A 19,164-nucleotide genomic window follows, 5' to 3' on the forward strand; every position below is an offset into this window, starting at 1 on the left:
ACAAACTTTTTAGCTTTCTGGTTATCAGAAATAATGTGTTAAATCTTACTATATACTCAATGAGAAACGTACTCACAGATCTACATAACCACCTACATTCAAATGAGTAATTTTTAAATCTTTGCAAGGATGTAATAAAGATTAGTTAGAAAAGAGGCATGCCATAAAGTTGTTACACACCAGTTCTTCAAATAATGTACCAACATAAAATGCTTCAATGTTATAAATTAAATGTACAATTCACTGAGGCAAAGAAGTGCAAAATGCCCAAACACAAGAAACCATATATTTGCTAATTAAAACAGCATTAAAAGAACAAAAATAAAAATAAATTAGGTAAGTACTTTAAAAAATAATAAAACCACCTTTTGACAATAAAAGTCTTTTTTTTTTTTTCTTTTTTTTTTTTTAGATAGGGTCTTGCTCTGTCACAAAGTCTGGAGTGCTGTGGCACGATCTCCGCTCACTGCAACCTTCGCCTCCCAGGTAGCTGGGACCACAGGCTCACACCACCACACCTGGCTAATTATTTTGACTTTTATTATAGAGATGATGTTTCACCATATTGCCTAGGCTGGTCTTGAACTTCTGGGCTCAAGTGATCTGCCTGCTTTGGCCTCCCAAAGTGCTGGGATTATAGGTGTGAGCCACCACGCCCAGCCATATGTTTCAATTCTAAGAGAAGAACAAGCTTTGTTTATACGTCAAGCAAGCATTTCTTTCAATTATAGTGAATTAGTATAGTACCACACTAGATCTCAGACTTGTGTATTTATCAGGCAAGTAGAAATAAGTGTTTGAATAAGAGTGTTAGCTTTGAAGAATGAGGTAAGATAAGCAAACAGTAAACAATATATGAGGTCACATGGTTGTCAGGGAAAACCAGAGATGGACAGTATTTAAAGTGGTAAAAACAAATTTTATTCAAGACTACTGCAATAGGGGAAAACAGATCTAAGTATAGAACTGGGCTCAACTTTGAATACACCATTGGCAAGTTGAAACTTAGAGCCAAAAATGGGAACATAGTCAGTGGATGGAAAATTACTAAGAGGAGCCATCAGGGGAAAGGGGGATTCTGGCGAAAGTAACCTAACAGGATTCTTGTTGATGGCAGGTGAGGGTGATCAGACATCACCTGAGGGATGGTGGAGGAGGAGGAACCTGATTAGCTACCGAGGGTGATCAGACACTGACGGAGGATGACAGGGGTTGTAGTTAAAGCAACTCAGTAGGATTCTTGTCAAAACTGAACAATGCACACATAAACATGAAGTAAATAAGTCAAGGTTTACTGGAGCAGAAAGTTCTTTCAAAGGAATCTGAGGAAGGTTTGGTCAATGAGGGACTCTTTGTCACCAGTTAGTAGGGAACTAAATCCCTGCGTTCTCTGTACCTCTATTACACCAATCTGTCCACGGGTGCTTTGCAAAAATTAAAGATTTAAATCATTCTTTAAATCATGATAACTTATTTATCTATTTATTTATTTGAGACGGAGTCCCACTCTGTTGCCCAGTCTGGAGTGCAACAGCGTGATCTCGGTTCACTGCAACCTCCGTCTCCTGGGTTCCAGCAATTCTCCTGCCTCAGCCTCCCAAGTAGCTGGGATTACAGGTGCCCACCACCACACCTGGCTAACTTTTTTTATTTTTAAGTAGAGATAGGGTTTCATCATGTTGGCCAGGTTGGTCTTGAACTCCTGACCTCAGATGATCCATCCACCTTGGCCTTCCAAAGTGCTGGGATTCCAGGTGTGAGCCACCATGCCCGGCCCATGATAACTTACTTTTTAAGCTAGAGTCTTGCTCTGCTGCCCAAGCTGGACTGCAGTGGCACAATCACAGCTCACTGCCTGGACCTCCTGGGCTCAGGTGATTCTCCCACCTCAGCCTCTGGAGCAGCTGCGACTACAGGCACATGCCGCCATGCCCTACTAATTTTTTTTTTTTTGAGACAGAATCTCGCTCTGTTGTCTAGGCTGGAGTGCAGTGATGCAATCCTGGCTCACTGCAACCTCCGCCTCCTGGGTTCAAGTGATTCTGCTGCCTCAGCCTCCCGAGTAGCTGGGACTACAGGCACGTGCCACCATGCCCAGCTAATTTTTTGTATTTTCAGTAGAGACGGGGTTTCGCCACGTTAGCCAGGATGGTCTTGATCTCCTGACCTCATGATCCGCCTGCCTCGGCCTCCCAAAGTGCTGGGATTCCAGGCATGAGTGACCACACCTGGCCGACTAACTAAAAAAAATTTTTTTTTGTAGAGATGGGGTTTCGCCATATTGGCCAGGATGGTCTCAAACTTCTGGGCTCAAGTGAACTGCCCGTTTTGGCCTCCCAAAGTGTTGGGATTACAGGCATGAGCCACCATGCCCAGCTGTTAACTTATTTTATGAACTAATTTTTCTTCACTAAAACCCCAAGAGTTTTGGGTCCAAAATAAGCATGGTGAGAAGTATGCACTACTCAATAAGGCACAGACCAGCAGTTCTAAAACTACTAAATGGGTTCTCTTTAGTGGAACAAAAAATGTCAACAACCCCTAGTAATCACTTAAATAAGTTCTGTCACGTTACTTAAACACCTACAAATACCAAACTAGTGTAAATGCTTATGCTTATAGCCCTTAACTTTAAAATAGAAATAAATGTTTAAATAAAAACAAAATTCAAATTAATAAGTAATATTAAGTTTTAGTTTCACTAAAACTAAGTTGCTGACATTTGGTTTACTGAATAAAGCTTGCAGCCTCAGAGCCAGTTCCATAATTAATTTGTTTCTGTATTCTGACTTCAATACTAGTAATGTGAAGAATACCTGTTCAATTATCTAAAACATTAACTCTGAGGTAGAGTCAAGATATTTTAGCTTCATAATTAACCAAAATTCTGTAAAGAGTAATCTAAGAATGACAATTTAAATAAAGCATCAGTAATCATTTTATAAAACTATCTTGCTTATGTGAAAGTTAATGTGGCATTAATTAAAATTTGTATCAAATGAATTATCGAATACCTGAAACTTAACTGGAACTAGAAATAGAAACATTTTTCCTTGCATCAAACTGTTATACTATTAGTGATCCGCTGCTCCTATACAGACAAAAAGAGAATTTAATATATCTCCTTGAATGGCACAGGCTTTTCTGAGTTCAGAATTCCTCCAAATTACCAAGTACTACCTGGTAACCCAACTCGTTCAGCATGTGTCTCTATTCAAACTACTGTGAAACCTTCATTTGTACAGAATATGAATATCATTTGGCTTCAGCTGGCATGAATGCAATTGTAAATAAGACAGTAATGCTAATGGAGCACTAGATTCACATGGCAGTTTTCAGTTATAAATCTGTCTTTTAAAATGATATGGAATAATATAACTTTAAGATTATCATCAAAATATATACTAAAAATTTAAATATATATAATACATACATGTAAATACATATAATTCTCAGTCTCCTAAGAATACATATGTGGATCCCTAAGAAACGAACGGAGAAACCAAACAATGAGGATCCTGATGGATATGGGGTTAAGCTAAATGACAAAGAATGAAGATTAATGAATAAAGCCAATGCCTTTAAAATGAGAAGTGAAGAGAGGTCACTGCAGGCATGGAATGTCTGCCCATCTGAAGGGTGCGTACTGGGAAGCAGTGGGAAATAACACTGTAGGGAGGGAAACACCAGGCGGAATGAATCTTGGACATGGTTGGAAGTAGGAAGCCATTACAGATTTTAGATAAACTAGCACTGAAAATAAAACTTCTGGCAAGTGTGGACTTAAAGAGGGAGCAAAAAGGGCATGTATCCTTCAATAAATATTAGTTTAATAAATGACTGGACTCCTTTGTCCTAAACCAAATAACATGGCAGAAAATACAAAGAACACTAAAGGGAGACAAAAAAATTGAAGCCAAATATCTTTAAAATCTCATGTGGACAGACAGACATAAGACTTTACTCTCAAATGTTTTAGAAATTTTAGTACTGCTGTCCTTCTGGTATCATATCAGAAAATTCAATTATCTTCCATGCTTAAAAACACAGAAAGTCACGCCTGTAATCCCAACACTTTGGGAGGTTGAGGCGGGTGGATCCCACCTGAGGTCAGGAGTTCAAGACCAGTTCGAGACCAACGAACATGGTGAAATCCCGTCTCTACTAAAAACACAAAAAATAAGCCGGGTGTGGTGGCTGGAACCTGTAATCCCAGTTACGAGGCTGAGGCAGGAGAATCACTTGAACCTGGGAAACGGAGGTTGCAATGACCTGAGACCGCGCCACTGCACTCCAGCCTGGGCAACAAGAGCCAAACTCCATCTCAAAACAACAACAACAAAACACAGAAAGTCCAAGTGAACTTAAAGTTTCTTCAGTTTGGTACAACAATAATGAATATAGTTAGTGAATAACAATAATAATAACCACAGTGAATATAGTTAGACCACAGCGGGTTATAAAATTTCCTCCTTTTAATCTGTTAATAACAAATAGAGGAATTTCTTTTTATTGCTCTTTATGATTCAATAATAACCTTACACCTTAGATTTTTGTTTTTATAAGTATCAGTTCACCAAACGGTACTGCCTAAACAAGTGACCTCAAAGATAAATGTATGAAAGCTATCTTAATTTTTGCTTTCACAATGGAGTAATGCATACCCATTTTAGAAAAAACACAGTAACAATTTTTAGGAAAAGGAAGTTAAAAGACGAAGAAAATCTCCATACATCTTTTCCCTAAAAAAAGTTCTAAAAAGTTCTTGTTGAAGTCTAAAAGTGGACTTCTCTTATCAAGGATCAGGATTTCTGAACTATCTTAGAAGTACAGGTTACATCACACAGAAAGGACAAAATGACCCATCTGGAACATAAAATCATGTTCCTAAGAAAATTATCTTAACCAACTACAAAACCTAAAAACTCATCTTTTGCCAACAAGTCTTTGCCATAAGAATTTCCCTTTTTCACAAGATAGCAAAAGCCATTAACTCACCTACTGGTAATTACTCAGGCTTGATTCCTTAACATACTAGTGCCAAAAGTTTAATAACAGTTATCTATGTACCACATGTTGAATCTATTGTATAAAATTGGCTCCATTCACTTACATATAACCAGTGACAAGGTTTATAATTTGCAACAGCTCAACCTTTTCCCACACATTGCTACTTTATATAAAGTCCATTTTTTAAAAGGACTAAAAATAGCTACATGTTCTTTGCTTAAAAAAAAAAATTCAAGTCACAATTTAGTTGTTAAGCCTGAACTGCATCTAGATCTTTATGGAGTTCCACTTCAGGAATTACAAACTCTAGGCTAAGTTATCTATATTCTTCCCTTGTCTAAAAGAAAGATCACCCATGGCTGGGCGTGGTGGCTCATGCCTGTAATCCCAGCACTTTGGGCGGCCAAGGCGGGTGGATCACCTGAGGTCAGGAGTTCAAGACCAGCCTGACCAACATGGAGAAAACCCATCTCTACCAAAAATACAAAAGTAGCTGGGCGTGGTGGCACATGCCTGTAATCCCAGCTACTGGGGAGGCTGGGGCAGGAGAATTGCTTGAACCTGGAAGGTGGAGGTTGCGGTGAGCAGAGATCACACCATTGCACTCCAGCCTGGGCAACGAGAGTGAAATTCCATCTCAAAAAAAAAAAAAAAAAGAAAGATCACCCGTATATCATCCCAACTGGATGAAAGCCCTTATTGAAATAATGATAAAAAGGTGTTCTTTAATTTTATGAAGGCATTAGTGAACTAAGTTCTGTCTGGGAGACCATTTGAAAGTAGCCTTTTTAGCTATTAAGCTATGGTTGACATTTGATATAGTCAATTGCTGTTACTTAGTCAAGCCCCAGGAGTTTCTGAGAAGACCTGAAATAGTAAGAATAACTTATTCGTGAAGTACTTTAAATGTGTCTACTTCTAAACACATCACATGGATTAACTGTCCACTTGTCAGTAGAATGCCTCTCACTGAATATTATGGGTAAGTAGGATTTAGAAAAGGCTTTTCCACTGGAAGCTTTAGGAACATAACACTGAGCTTATAATGCAGTTTAATGGAAAAATGTATTCTCTATGTAACTGTCAGCTTCATGTATTAGTTTTCAGAACCAAATAATTATACAAAAGACGATAACTAAAAAAGTTGTTTGTTGATGTGAGGTTGACTTTTTTCCAGTATTTTTCAGTATATTTAACAGAATTTAGGATCTATGTCTGCAGTTTCCAGGACCATCTTTTTTTCTTTTATAGAAGGCTCTCTGTGCAGATTAAATTTCTAGGGACCAAGCTCATTTATGTTTGACTTCACAGGATACACACTAACCTTAAAAGGCTGGAAGACAAATGCACCCCACAAGCACACACTCTAACTAGGAGACAAAACAAGCAAACCTATTACCAGAAGACACATGCAGAAGAAGAGTGGTCATCTCTGGGCAGCAGGATAGGGAGATAGGGAGAGGTGGAGCTACTGTACTAGGAGTACTAAAATACTACTGATCTCACCAATGACTTAATTCATGGCACTGAAGTTCTGAAACCTGAGTGCAGGTATTACTATGATGTAATGAAACTGATTTTGATAAATACCTACATCAAAACCAGCTGCTGAGCATCCTTTATATGTGTAACATTGTGCTAGAGGGTCAGGGAGGGCTGAAAGCTAAATTAGGATATTGAATTAGATAATTTTTAAGTTTCTTTCCAATTCTAAAATTCATAATTCCATCTGTATTAACTCATCTTAGAAAGCATGCATCTAAAGAGCAAAGATTTAAAAAAGAAGTAGAAAAAAGATATCATTTACTCTGATTGAATTCTTTGTTAAAAAACACTTACATCTATGAAATTACTTTATTACTTAAAACATAAAGACCATACATTTTCCCATGTTTTCTGAGATCATTATCATGGAAATAAAATTCTGATGAAATTGAAAAAAACGTGAAACAAAATTAGCCACATCACCATTACCAAGTAAAACAGCTCTCATCACCTTAGAGCCACTGCACGCACAACCACACTTCTATCTCTATATCTGCCTCCTGTAAGCTGAACAAAACAATGTGCTACTTCTACGGGAACTCTGGGCCAGACAGCTCAGACTTTTACAGGAGGAAAAAGTAAGTTTTACCTTTTTTCTCCTAAATCCTTTTGGTGTCAAAGCTAAAAGTTTTAACACATTTGTTTTACTTCCTTCTGGAGGAAATCATTTGCCAAACTACATTCTTTTATTTTATATACTTTTATTTTTTGGTTAGAAAACTTGTTGCTCAATATGCAAATCTCAAACTGGGGGAGGCAGGGAGGGAGGGAAGGAGGGAGGAAATGAAGTTCAACAAACACAACAAAATAAAGTTGCTCCGCTATGTTGAGGCTGCCAGGCTTTTTGTTACTCTACTTGAAAGTAAATGTGACTTGTCTGTAGAGAGTGCTGCTTCAGCAGTTCCAAATGAATTTCAAGCCTGTGCTCCATATTTTCTCTTTTGTAAGTTTAATGTATTCAGCAACACTGAACTGACAATTTAAATAACTACATTTTTAAACAAACGAAGCATTGATGTTAATGTATGAAAATGGTCCAAACCCCTGGGAGTCTCCGTTCCCACCATTGTTTATTCTGACAACAGGATATAATTGCTTACTTACTTGGCAGCAAATTTAACCATCTGCTTGCTTGCATGGTCTCCCACCGCCACAAGAGCCTGGACATTAAACTGCTGCTGACGTAGGACTAAGAAGCACTGTTTCCCTAAAAAAGACAGAAAGAACACAAATGTATTAAGGACACACAACTTCAGGTTTTACAAAGAAGGAAAATGCTCTTTACTTTAAAACTGGGCCAAAATGTACTACACTCATCAGGCACGCACACATGTGTATCCTATCCATTCGGCTTCCACAGCCAAAATACTCACACTCAACTAACAACCCTTAAAGAAACTCAAGTTCCTATGATGAGTAACAAGAAATGCTTTTAACTTGTTATAAGAACACAGGCAAATCACCAATTTCAAAAAAACTTCTAAATCAAGAAAATTATTTTGTCATTGCATTGATTAAACAAATTTCAAGTAACTTGAGATCACTTTCAACATTCATTCAATAATTAGTATATTCTACATGCAAAGGCACTGTACTACTATGGAAGTCTCAATACTGCAACCATGAAAGTGCTAACATAGTGCTTAAAAACAAGGACACAAACACTCTATGGGGGTGGTCCATCTACAGAGTTTCTTCCTACCAAAGTGCATTTTAAACAGCATTTAAATTGACAGGCTAGTACCTTTCATGTTCTACGTTCTTCATTTTTCCTTTATCGTCTTCCTAGTCCTTCATATTTTATAAGAGCCTCACATTTTTTTTTTTACTCCAAATAACTTACATTGTCTATAAAAGATCATTTTCTTCAAGCCCTATAACCAGTTTTATTTTTACATATCCTGGGCCTCTTTATTCCTCCTCCTTTTATAAAGAACTGTCACTCCTTATTCTTAACCTTCTGAAAAACATTATTCATAATATATATCATTTATTACGTCTCCTTGTGACATCCCTTTTCCTCCAAAGCAGACCCTTCTTAAGTCTCTGATCAAATTCTGGGAAATTACTTCCTCATAAAAAAGGGGTTAATCTCTCCAAGACCACTTTTCACATCAGATTGTCTTGTAAAACATCAAGAGAAGATTTTGTTTTTTAAACTGAGCATTATCTTTTACATTTAGAATGGGCCTTAACAAAAAAAAAAGAAAGAAAAAGGAGAGCAAAAATACAAGCAGTCTTACAGTTACTACTTTCAACATACAGTATTTTGAAATGCAAATCAGATAGCAATCACAAGTTAAAAAAGACAGGTTGCAAACAAAGTATCAACACAGACATAATCTATTTACTTTGGAGTCATATATGACTGGCAGGTTTTTAACCACTAAAAAACACTCTTAATTTTCCCTTTTCCTTTGGAGGATGATCCAGTCACAAAGTAAAATCCTAAAAAACAAAGTTGTATTAATGAAACAAATTCAAAAGAATTAAAAAATACTGGAAGGACAAAGGTTATGACCACAGAGAAACTTGCAGATGAATAAAAATAACATTTTCCTAGGAACTACTATTGAAATCACAGCCACACGTTACCCCACTTAGAAAAGTATGTTACCGTGAAATGGAAGATAATGTGCATACGACAGTGCTAGGCTAAGCCACAATTTAGTCAGAGTGTATTAGCTACTCTAACAGTGCAGACAGAAGCAGCACCAACCTAGCTGCCTCACAAAGCCATCCAGTGATGAATTTCAGGCCTACACAAAGACCCTGGAGAAAGAATGGAGAACTCTAAAGGACTTACAAAGGGTGAGCACAGGAAAAGACTATGGGTCAGCACTAGGGGGTAACAATTAGTGTTAAGTGTCTGGTAGAAAAAAAACCGAAAGGCTTTGAAATCGAAAGGTCTGGTATCATATCCTATCACTTCCTATGAAGGGGCCTGTGGGAAAATTATTAAACCACTTTATATCTCAGTTCTTCATCTGGAAAATGGAGATGGTAATAGTCTTGGGGTTTTCTCCCATAATCATGAGGATTTTATAAGATGTTTAAAGTTGAGATGGAGCCCAATTAATGTTAACTATTAATGACTTTTTTTTTTTTTTTTGAGACGGAGTTTCGCTCTTGTTGCCCAGGCTGGAGTGCAATGACGCAACCTCAGCTCACTGCAACTTCTGCCTCCCGGGTTCAAGCGATTCTCCTGCCTCAGCCTCCTGAGTAGCTGGGATTATAGGCACGTACCACCAGGCCTGGCTAATTTTTGTATTTTTAGTAGAGATGGGGTTTCACCATGTTGACAAGGCTGGTCTTGAACTCCTGACCTTAGGTGATCCACCTGCCTCAGCCTCCCAAAGTGCTGGGATTACAGGCGTGAGCTCACTGCAACCTCCACCTCCCGGGTTCAAGCAATTCTCCTGTCTCAACCTCCTGAGTAGTTGGGACTACAAGTGCCCGCCACCACACCTGGCTAATTTTTTATTTTTCGTAGAGATGGGGTTTCACCATATTAGTCAGGCTGGTCTCGAACTCCTGACCTCAGGTGATCCACCCTCCTCGGCCTCCCAAAGTGTTGGGATTACAGGTGTGAGCCACCACGCCCGGCCTTAATGATTATTATTAGTAACACCACTACCACTGACTACTTATTTGATGACTGATTATCATTCCTGTTTCACAGCTGGATGACTATATACAAAAACTATGCAGGGCGCTGGGAACACAAACACAAATATTTGTTAGAAAATCATGATAGACTATTACATGAGGAAACAGTGATAAAACCATATGTAATGTGTAATCCCAATTTTGTTTGTGTAAGAAGTATAAGATTGATCATATAGGGGAAAAAACCACCAAAATGTGGCTACCAATGAATGGTGAAATTATAGGAAACTGTTCTGTCCCTGTATTTTTCTGTATTTTCTGAACTTTCTACAATAAATATGCACTACTTTTCTAATCAGAATATGAAATTTTTAAGAGAACTATACACTCAGAGGTAGGTATAGAAGAAAGGGAAGGGCTGCAAAGGAACTTTGGCCAAGTTCAAAATTAAACACAAGCAGGAAGTAGAACTCGGGAAGTTTTAGGCGGCTAAATATAGGAGCAAACGTACCTCCTAAGATTTGTACGCCTGCTAGAGAATAGAAATGAAATCAATGGTTATAAGTGAAGGCCAGTCACAGTGGCTCACGCCTGTAATCTCAGCACTTTGGGAGGCCAAGGTGGGCAGATCACTTGAGGTCAGGAGTTCGAGACTAGGTTAGCCAATGTGGTGAAACCCCATCTCTACTAAAAATATAAAAATTAGCCGGGCGTGGTGGCAGGTGCCTGTAATCCCAGCCACTTGGGAGGTTGAGGCTGGAGAATTGCTTGAACCCAGGAGGCGGAGGTTGCAATGAGCTGAGATTGTGTCACTGCACTCCAGCCTGGGTGACAGAGCAAGACTCCATCTCCAAAAAAAAAAAAAAAAGTGAAGTGAAGAATGTTCACTATACCCTTTAAATGTCTACTGTGCTTGTTAGATTTAATTCTAAAAATTATTTTTTTCTTATTAAAAAAAGGCAACAGATGGGGGAGGAAGGGAATGAAGTAGAGAGACCAATCTATGAGGAAATTATTTTATAAAAACCTATATAGTATGTAAAAGTGTGCCAGTACAAAAAACAACCAGATCAATAGAACATAAGAAAAAATTGATAACAGACCCTATTAGATAAAGGAGATCCTAATTCTAAACAGAATTCAGGAGATTATAAAATTTAAATAAACACCCCAACAAATACAAAAACTGAGTAAAAAATGGAACTGAATATTAAACTATAACATGGAGGAAGGGAGAACTTCCTAAGTTTAAGAATGAAAAAACATTTATATACAAAAATAAATCAAAGGAACAATAACACTGAGAAAAAATAAGTGCTGAACGACATATAACCTATATAAGTTAATCTTTTTAATACATAAGGATCTTAAAGATTTCTGAGAAAAGAACACTGAGATCCCAATAGATAAACAGACAATAGACCAAAACAGATAATCTGAAGGAAAAAGAAGAAAACCATAGTAAGTAAATACAGTATAAGGAAAAAATGTTACTGGTAATGAAAGTAATGCAAGTTGAAGCAAACAACAATAGATTACCTCTCAAATGAGCAAAGATTAAAAAAATACAAAATATAAAATCGAGTATTACTCAACGCTTGGGAGAATTAAAACGGTAAAATTGTTCCTTTATAACTTGCCAAAGGCAGGGTAAACTTGCGTAATGCTTCTGCAGACCAATTTGGCAATAAGCATTAAAAGGCTTAAAAACGTTATCTTTGACTCAATAAATACATAATATATGTTAAGGAAATTGAAATGGAACTACTTGTGACTAATGCTATGGTCCCCAAGCTTTCTATGTTCAAAGCACTTTCAAATACAAGAACCTTAATGGTCCACTTAAAATGATCTTTAGGCCGGGCGCGGTGGCTCAAGCCTGTAATCCCAGCACTTTGGGAGGCCGAGATGGGCGGATCACGAGGTCAGGAGATCGAGAGACGATCCCGGCTAACACGGTGAAACCCCGTCTCTACTAAAAAATACAAAAAAATAGCCGGGCGAGGTGGCGGGCGCCTGTAGTCCCAGCTACTCGGGAGGCTGAGGCAGGAGAATGGCGTAAACCCGGGAGGCGGAGCTTGCAGTGAGCTGAGATCCGGCCACTGCACTCCAGCCTGGGTGACAGAGCAAGACTCCGTCTCAAAAAAAAAAAAAAAAAAAAAAAAAATGATCTTTAAAGGACTCAAGAAAACAAACAGTCAGTACTGGCTTCCTGGTAAATAGAACTGTCCACTCAGACTACTTCTCTATGAAGTACTTTTGAGACCAAGTTCTTGTCATGTATTAGGAAACAAAATGGTTCTTTCTTTGGCTCTGGTTGGTGACACACTGTACTGCATGATTACCTTAGTTCCATGTTTTACGAGGCACTACCTTCCACATGCTGAGAGATACACAGGAGCAGTGTGTACATGTTCCTTTTAGTGCAAATTAAAAAAACAAAAAATATGGTCATGTCTGTAAATGTATATATTTTTTTCCTGCAAGAACACACAAGAAAAAACAGCAGCTATTTTGCAGGGAACAGACTGTTGTGAGATGGAGGAGATAGAATTGTGAGACCTCTACTTCGTATGTTTTTCTACTACTGGAATTTTTATTTTTACCATACCCATACATTACTTTTTATTTTAAGAAGCAAATACATAATTCCTCGGTTTAGTAAAAAGTTCTCACTTCAAAAGCTGGTACATGAACTTTAGAGGGCAGATTAATCAACTGCTAAATATTATTCATCTTTCTTCTTGGAACTTTCCAACACAAAAGACAGTTTATAGAAAAGTCAGTGTTCAAAACAGCTGAACAAACTATCTTTTGATATTTTGTTTTTGTTTCGTTGAGACAAGAGTCTTGCTCTGTTGTCCAGGCTGGAAAGTAATGGCACAATCTCAGCTCACTGCAACCTCTGCCTCCTGGGTTCAAGGGATTCTCCTGCCTCAGTCTCCTGAGTAGTTGGGATTACAAGCATGCACCACTATGCCTAATTTTTAATTTTTTAAATAGAGATGGAGTTTCCCCATGTTGGCGAGGCTGGTCTCGAACTCCTGACTTCAAGTGATCCACCTGCCTCAGCCTCCCAAAGTGTTGGGATTACAGGCCTGGTCTATCTTTTGATATTTTAAATTCAAATTCTTAACACTTAAAACTTTGTGCTGCATTTTGATTGCTGACTTTTAACTTGCTAAGCCCCCTGGATTCATTATTTAGATAATGTACCTTAACTTCCTAATATCCAACATTAATATTTTCCTTCATCATTTGTATTAATCAATTAGGGATTAAAACAACAAAGATCTAAACATTCTAAAGTTTTTTCTACTTATTATTTCCCCTGAAAAGTTCCTGCATAGATTTAAGTTGAAGTTATTTTGGAAGTATAAGTTTTTAGCAAGAATAGTGTCGAAATAATTATTTTGTGCCGGTGCCTTCCACGTGGTATGTGTAAAACTTGAAAGGAACGACAGACATTCCAATTACTCTTTCAATATGCAGACTTAAGCTCATATGTTTCACGCTTGAAAAACACTAATTTTAAGCATATCATTAAGGTAAGAAATTTATCATTGCTCCTATTTAAAACACTTCACTTTAGGGATGTTATATATAAACCTACTATAAGAAATCCGATTTCTATTTTAAAAAATGTCTGAAACGCTGCCCTTAAGGAAAAAATATACAGGCTTTTTTAAAAAAAAAAATATGAAGAGACTCTTATTTTTGCATTACAGGATTCTAACTGTCATACTCTTGACACTAGGATTTTGACACTTCCATTTCCTTATTCATAGTTTCTCAGGGCTTTGCTCTATTGGAAATTGCCACTATGAGTTGCTCCTTCAAGCCCAGCTTTAATGTTATTACTCCTGGGGTTAAAGCACACAAACGATCCCAAGTAAGTCATATTTATTGATATGATTTTTCGTACATAAGATATAGGAAGAAGAGGGTACTAGCAATCAGGGTTTTTGCAAATTCAGAGCACAAGATTCTATTCTTAAAGACAATCTATGGCCAGGGGCAGTGGCTCACATCTGTAATCCCAGCACTTTGGAAGGCCAAGGTGGGTCAGGAGTTCAAGACCAGCATGCATGGCCAACATGGTGAAACCCCGACACTACTAAAAATATAAAAATTAGCTGGATGTGGTGGCGCACACCTGTAGTCTACTTGGGAGGCTAAGGCAAGAGAATCGCTTGAACCCAGCAGGTAGAGGTTGCAGTGAGCTGATGTCAAACCACTGCACTCCAGCCTGGGCAACAGCAAGTCTCTGTTTCAAAAAATTCAAATAAAGATCATCTACGTTGGCAGAAATAAAAAACACTTACAATCACTACTGACAAGTGTCTCAGTACGTTTTCTGTTGCTTATAACAGAATATCTGAAATTGGGTAATTTATACGGAAACAAACTTATTTTTTTTAAAGTTCTGGAGGCTGGGAAGTCCAAAGTCGAAGGGACACAACTTGTAAGTGCCTTCTTGCTGGTGGGGACTCTGCAGAGTCCTAAGGTGGCAGAGGGCATCAAGGTGAGAAGCTGAGTGTGCTAGTTTAGGTCTCCTTTTAAAGTCACTAATGCCACTCCTGTGATAATCCATTCACGGGGGGAGAGCCCTCATGACCTAATCACCTCTTAAAGGCCTCCCCTTTCAACAATGCCACACTGGGGATTAAGCTTTTTTTTTTTCGAGACAGAGCCTCACTCTGTCGTCCAGGCTGGAGCGCAGTGGTGCAATTTCAGCTCACTGCAACCTTTGCCTCCCGGGTTCAAGTGATTCTCATGCCTCAGCCTCCCGGGTAGCTGGGATTACAGGCGTGCGCCATGATGTCCGGCCATTTTTTGTATTTTTAGTAGAGATGGGGTTTCACCATGTTGGCCAGGCTGGTCTTGAACTCCTGGGTTCAAGTGATCTGCCTGCCTCAGCCTCTAAAGGTGCTGGGATTACACATGTGAGCCACTGTGTCTGACTGGCATTAAGTTTCAGTAAGAGTTTTGCAGGGGAAAAATAATGAAACTATGGCAGCAAGGATGTGGAGAAAGTGGTACTGTGACATACCTGCGGGAATATATTTGAATACAACCTCTTCGGAGGATGATCTAGTATTAGAAATTTAAAAAATGCATATGCATGCCCTTTAGCCCAGCAATTTCATTTCTACATACCCATCTTGGAGAAATACTACCTCGTGTAGATCTATAACTACTTATCATGGAAGGGCTTCCAAGAAACAGTTAATTATTTTTAAAAGTTGAAAAATAATACGTAAAGTATAACAAGGCATATTAAACATACACACACCCAAAATAAAACAAACTGTGTGTGTGTGTATGTATGCGTGCATACACACATTACAAAGATTTGGAAAGATACTGAACAAATAGAATGAATAATAAAAAAAGAATGAATAGAAAAGGTTGGGGCAGAGGATAGGTAGTATAGAAGAAAAAAGGGAGTATCATTATTTCTGTATTCTTTTAAAGATTCACGTGAAAGTATTAATGTATTATTTGAGTAACTTACATAAGTATTATAACTTAAAAACAGGATTTTCCAGTTAAAAATCATGAAAACCAGATTATAGATGCAAAATTCCACAAAAAGTAAGTTAAACAAGCACTACACTAAAAAAAGTCACTTGCACCTTTGCCAAATAAAAATAGTTCAACATTATAAAATACATTATTGTAAATCACTACAATTACATAAAGTTGATTCTCGTTATTTATAGAAGTTATGTTCTACAAAGCTGCCACAATACTGAATTAGGGCATACTGAATCATTGCTCCTGAGGGAAGTTTAGGGTTAGGTTTCTTCACGCTTATGGTCACAACATTTTTGCCAACTGATCAATACATAACCTTTTTTTGTGTGTGTTTCTGTTTAAAGATACCTTAATATGTATTGCTGAGTCATTAACACAACTCATAGCCAAGGGCACTGTAATTCATGCCTAAACAAAGCATATCTAAACACAGGTATTTTCTCCTTAAGGGAACAGCATAGTCTTCTTGTGCTTGCAACTTTAGAAACATTTGAGAACCATACTTGGGGGCCATTTTAAAAGGCAAAAGCAAGCTGGGCACAGTGGTGCATGACTATAGTTCCAGCTACTTGGGAGGGTGAGACGGGAGGATTGTATGAGGCCAAGATTTGGAGGCTGCAGTGCGCTACAATCACATCTGTGAATAACCACTATACTCTAGCCTGGGTAACACAGTGAGATCACGTCTCAAACAAACAAACAAACAAACAAACAGAGCCCATTAAGCATCTTTGTGGACTACAATGGAATAACACTACAAATCGATAATGAGAAATTCTGGAAACTACATAAACGCAGAACATTAAAATTAAACAATATGCTCTGGGATGACCAGTGGGTCAATGAAGAAACTGAGGAAATCAAAAAATTTCTTGAAACAAATCATAACGGAAACAACATGCCAAAACATATGGGACACAGTGAAAGCAGTACTAAGAGGAAAATTATACCTATAAGTATCTACCTAAAAAAAGAACCTCAAATAACCTAACAATGCATCTTAAAGAACTAGAAAAGTGTAAACTGAACCCAAAATTAGGAGAAGAAATAATAAAGATCACAGCAGAAATAAATGAATTTGAAATGAAGGAAACAATATAAAAGATCAATGAAACAAAAAGCTGGGTTTTTGAAAAGATAAACAAAACTGACAAGCATTTACCCAGACTGAGGAAAAAAGAGAAAAGATCTAAATAAATAAAACTGAGATGAAAAAGGAGACATTACAACTGATATCACAGAAATTCAAAAGATTATTAGTGGCTACTACGAGCAACTATATGCCAATAAGTCGGAAAATCTAGAAGAAATGGACATTTCTAGACACATACAACCTACCAAGATTGAACCATGAAGAAATCCAAAACCTGAGCAGACCAGTAACAAATAACAAGATTAAAGCTGTAATAAAAAGTCTCCCAATAAAGAAAAGCCCAGGACCTGATGGTTTTACTGCTGAATTCTACTAAACATTTAAAGGACTCACACCAATCCTACTCAAACTGTTGCAAAAAACACAGGAAGAGAAAATACTTCTTAACTAATTTTAAGAGGCCAGTATTACACTGGCACCAAAACCAAAAACACATCAGAAAAAGAAAACTACAGACCACTATCTCTGATAAATACTGATGCGAAAATCCTCAACAAAATACTAGCACACCAAATTCAACAATACATTAAAAAGATCATTCATTATGACCAAGTGGGATTTATCTCAGGGATGTAAGGACGTTCAACATATACAAATCAATCAGTGTAATACATCATATCAATAGGATGAAGGACAAAAACCATATGATCATTTCCAACTGATGCTAAAAAAGCAGTTGAAAAAGTTCAAATCCCTTCATGATAAAAACCCCCAAAAAACTGGGCATAGAAGGAACATACCTCAACATAACAAAAGCCATATAAGACAGGCACACAGCTAGTATTGTGCTGAATGGGGAAAAACTGAAATCCTTTTCTCTTAGATCTGGAACACGACAAGGATGCCCACTTTCACCACTGTTATTCAACATAGGACTAGAAATCTTAGAGCAATCAGATAAGAGAAAGAAACAAAGGGTATCCAAATTGGAATGGAAGAAGTAAAATTATCTTTTGTGGATATGATCTTATATTTGGAAAAACCTAAAGACTCCAGCAAAACCTATCAAAACTGATAAATTCAGTAATCAGTAAAGTTGAAGGATACAAAATCAACATATAAATGTCAGTAGCATTTTTATACGCCAATAGTGAACAATGTGAGAAAGAAATTTTAAAAAGTCCATATACAATAACCATAAGTAAAATTAAATACCTAGGAATTAACCAAAGAAGTGAAAGATCTCTAAAAACTATGGAACACTATTGAAAGACATTGAAGAGGAAACACAAAAAATGGAAAGATATTCCATGTTCATGGATTGAAAGAATCAATATTGCTAAAATGTCCATACAACTAAAAGTAATCTACATATTCAGTGCAATCCCTATCAAAATGCCAAAGATATTCTCCACAGAAATAGAAAAACAAAATCCTAAAATTTACATGGAATCACAAAAGACCTAGAATAGCCAAAACTATGCTGAGCAAAAATAATAAAACTGGAGGAATCACACTACTTAACTTCAAATTATACTACAGAGCTATAGTAACCAAAAACAACATGGTACTGGCAAAAAAACAGACACACAGACCAGTGGAACAGAACAGAGAGTTCAGAAGCAGATCCACACATCTACAGTAAAGTCATTTTTGACAAAGGTGTCAATAACACACATTGGGGAAAATATAGTCTTTTCAATAAACAGAAGAGAAAACTGGGAAAACTGGATATCCATATACAAAAGACTAAAACTTGGTCTCATCTCTTACCTTATATAAAAATCAAATCACAATGAATTGAAGACTTAAATCTAAGACTTCAAACTACAAAACTACTACAATAAAACATTGGGGAAACTCTCTAGGACACTGGTCTGGGCAAAAATTTCTCGAGTAATACTCCACAAGCACAGGTAACTGAAATAGAAATGGACAAATGGGATCATATCAAGTTAAAAAGCTTCTGCACAGTAAAGGTAACAATCAACAAAGTGAAGAGACAACCCACAGAATGGGAGAAAGTATTTACAAACTACCCATCTGATGAGAAATTACTAACTAGCATACATAAGGTGCTCAAGCAACTCTATAGGAAAAAAATCTAATACAATTTAAAAATGGGCAAAAGATTTAGACATTTCTGAAAAGAAGACATACAAATGGCAAACAGGCATCTGAAAAAGTGCTCATCACCACTGATCTTCAGAGGAATGCAAATTAAAACTACAATGAGGTATCATCTCCCTCTAGTTAAAAAGGCTTACATCAAAAAGTCAAATAACAAATGCTGGTGAGGATGTGGAGGAAGGAGAACCCTGGTACACTGCTGGCGGGAATGTAAATTAGTACAATCACTATGTAGA

At 37.4% G+C, this 19,164-nt stretch overlaps 1 protein-coding gene across 1 annotated transcript in view; it reads right to left on the reverse strand.

The window, feature by feature from the left end:
• The window catches only part of DARS1 (aspartyl-tRNA synthetase 1), an 82,599-nt gene that overhangs the window by 50,731 nt on the left and 12,704 nt on the right, over positions 1–19,164 (reverse strand). The window contains exon 4 of the mRNA XM_011759806.2: positions 7,660–7,762. Within this exon, the coding sequence (XP_011758108.1) occupies positions 7,660–7,762 (103 nt within the window). The remainder of the gene's footprint in view (positions 1–7,659; positions 7,763–19,164) is intronic.

The sequence above is a fragment of the Macaca nemestrina genome, chromosome 11, assembly GCF_043159975.1.
Source record: "Macaca nemestrina isolate mMacNem1 chromosome 11, mMacNem.hap1, whole genome shotgun sequence".
NCBI classification, from domain to species: domain Eukaryota; kingdom Metazoa; phylum Chordata; class Mammalia; order Primates; family Cercopithecidae; genus Macaca; species Macaca nemestrina.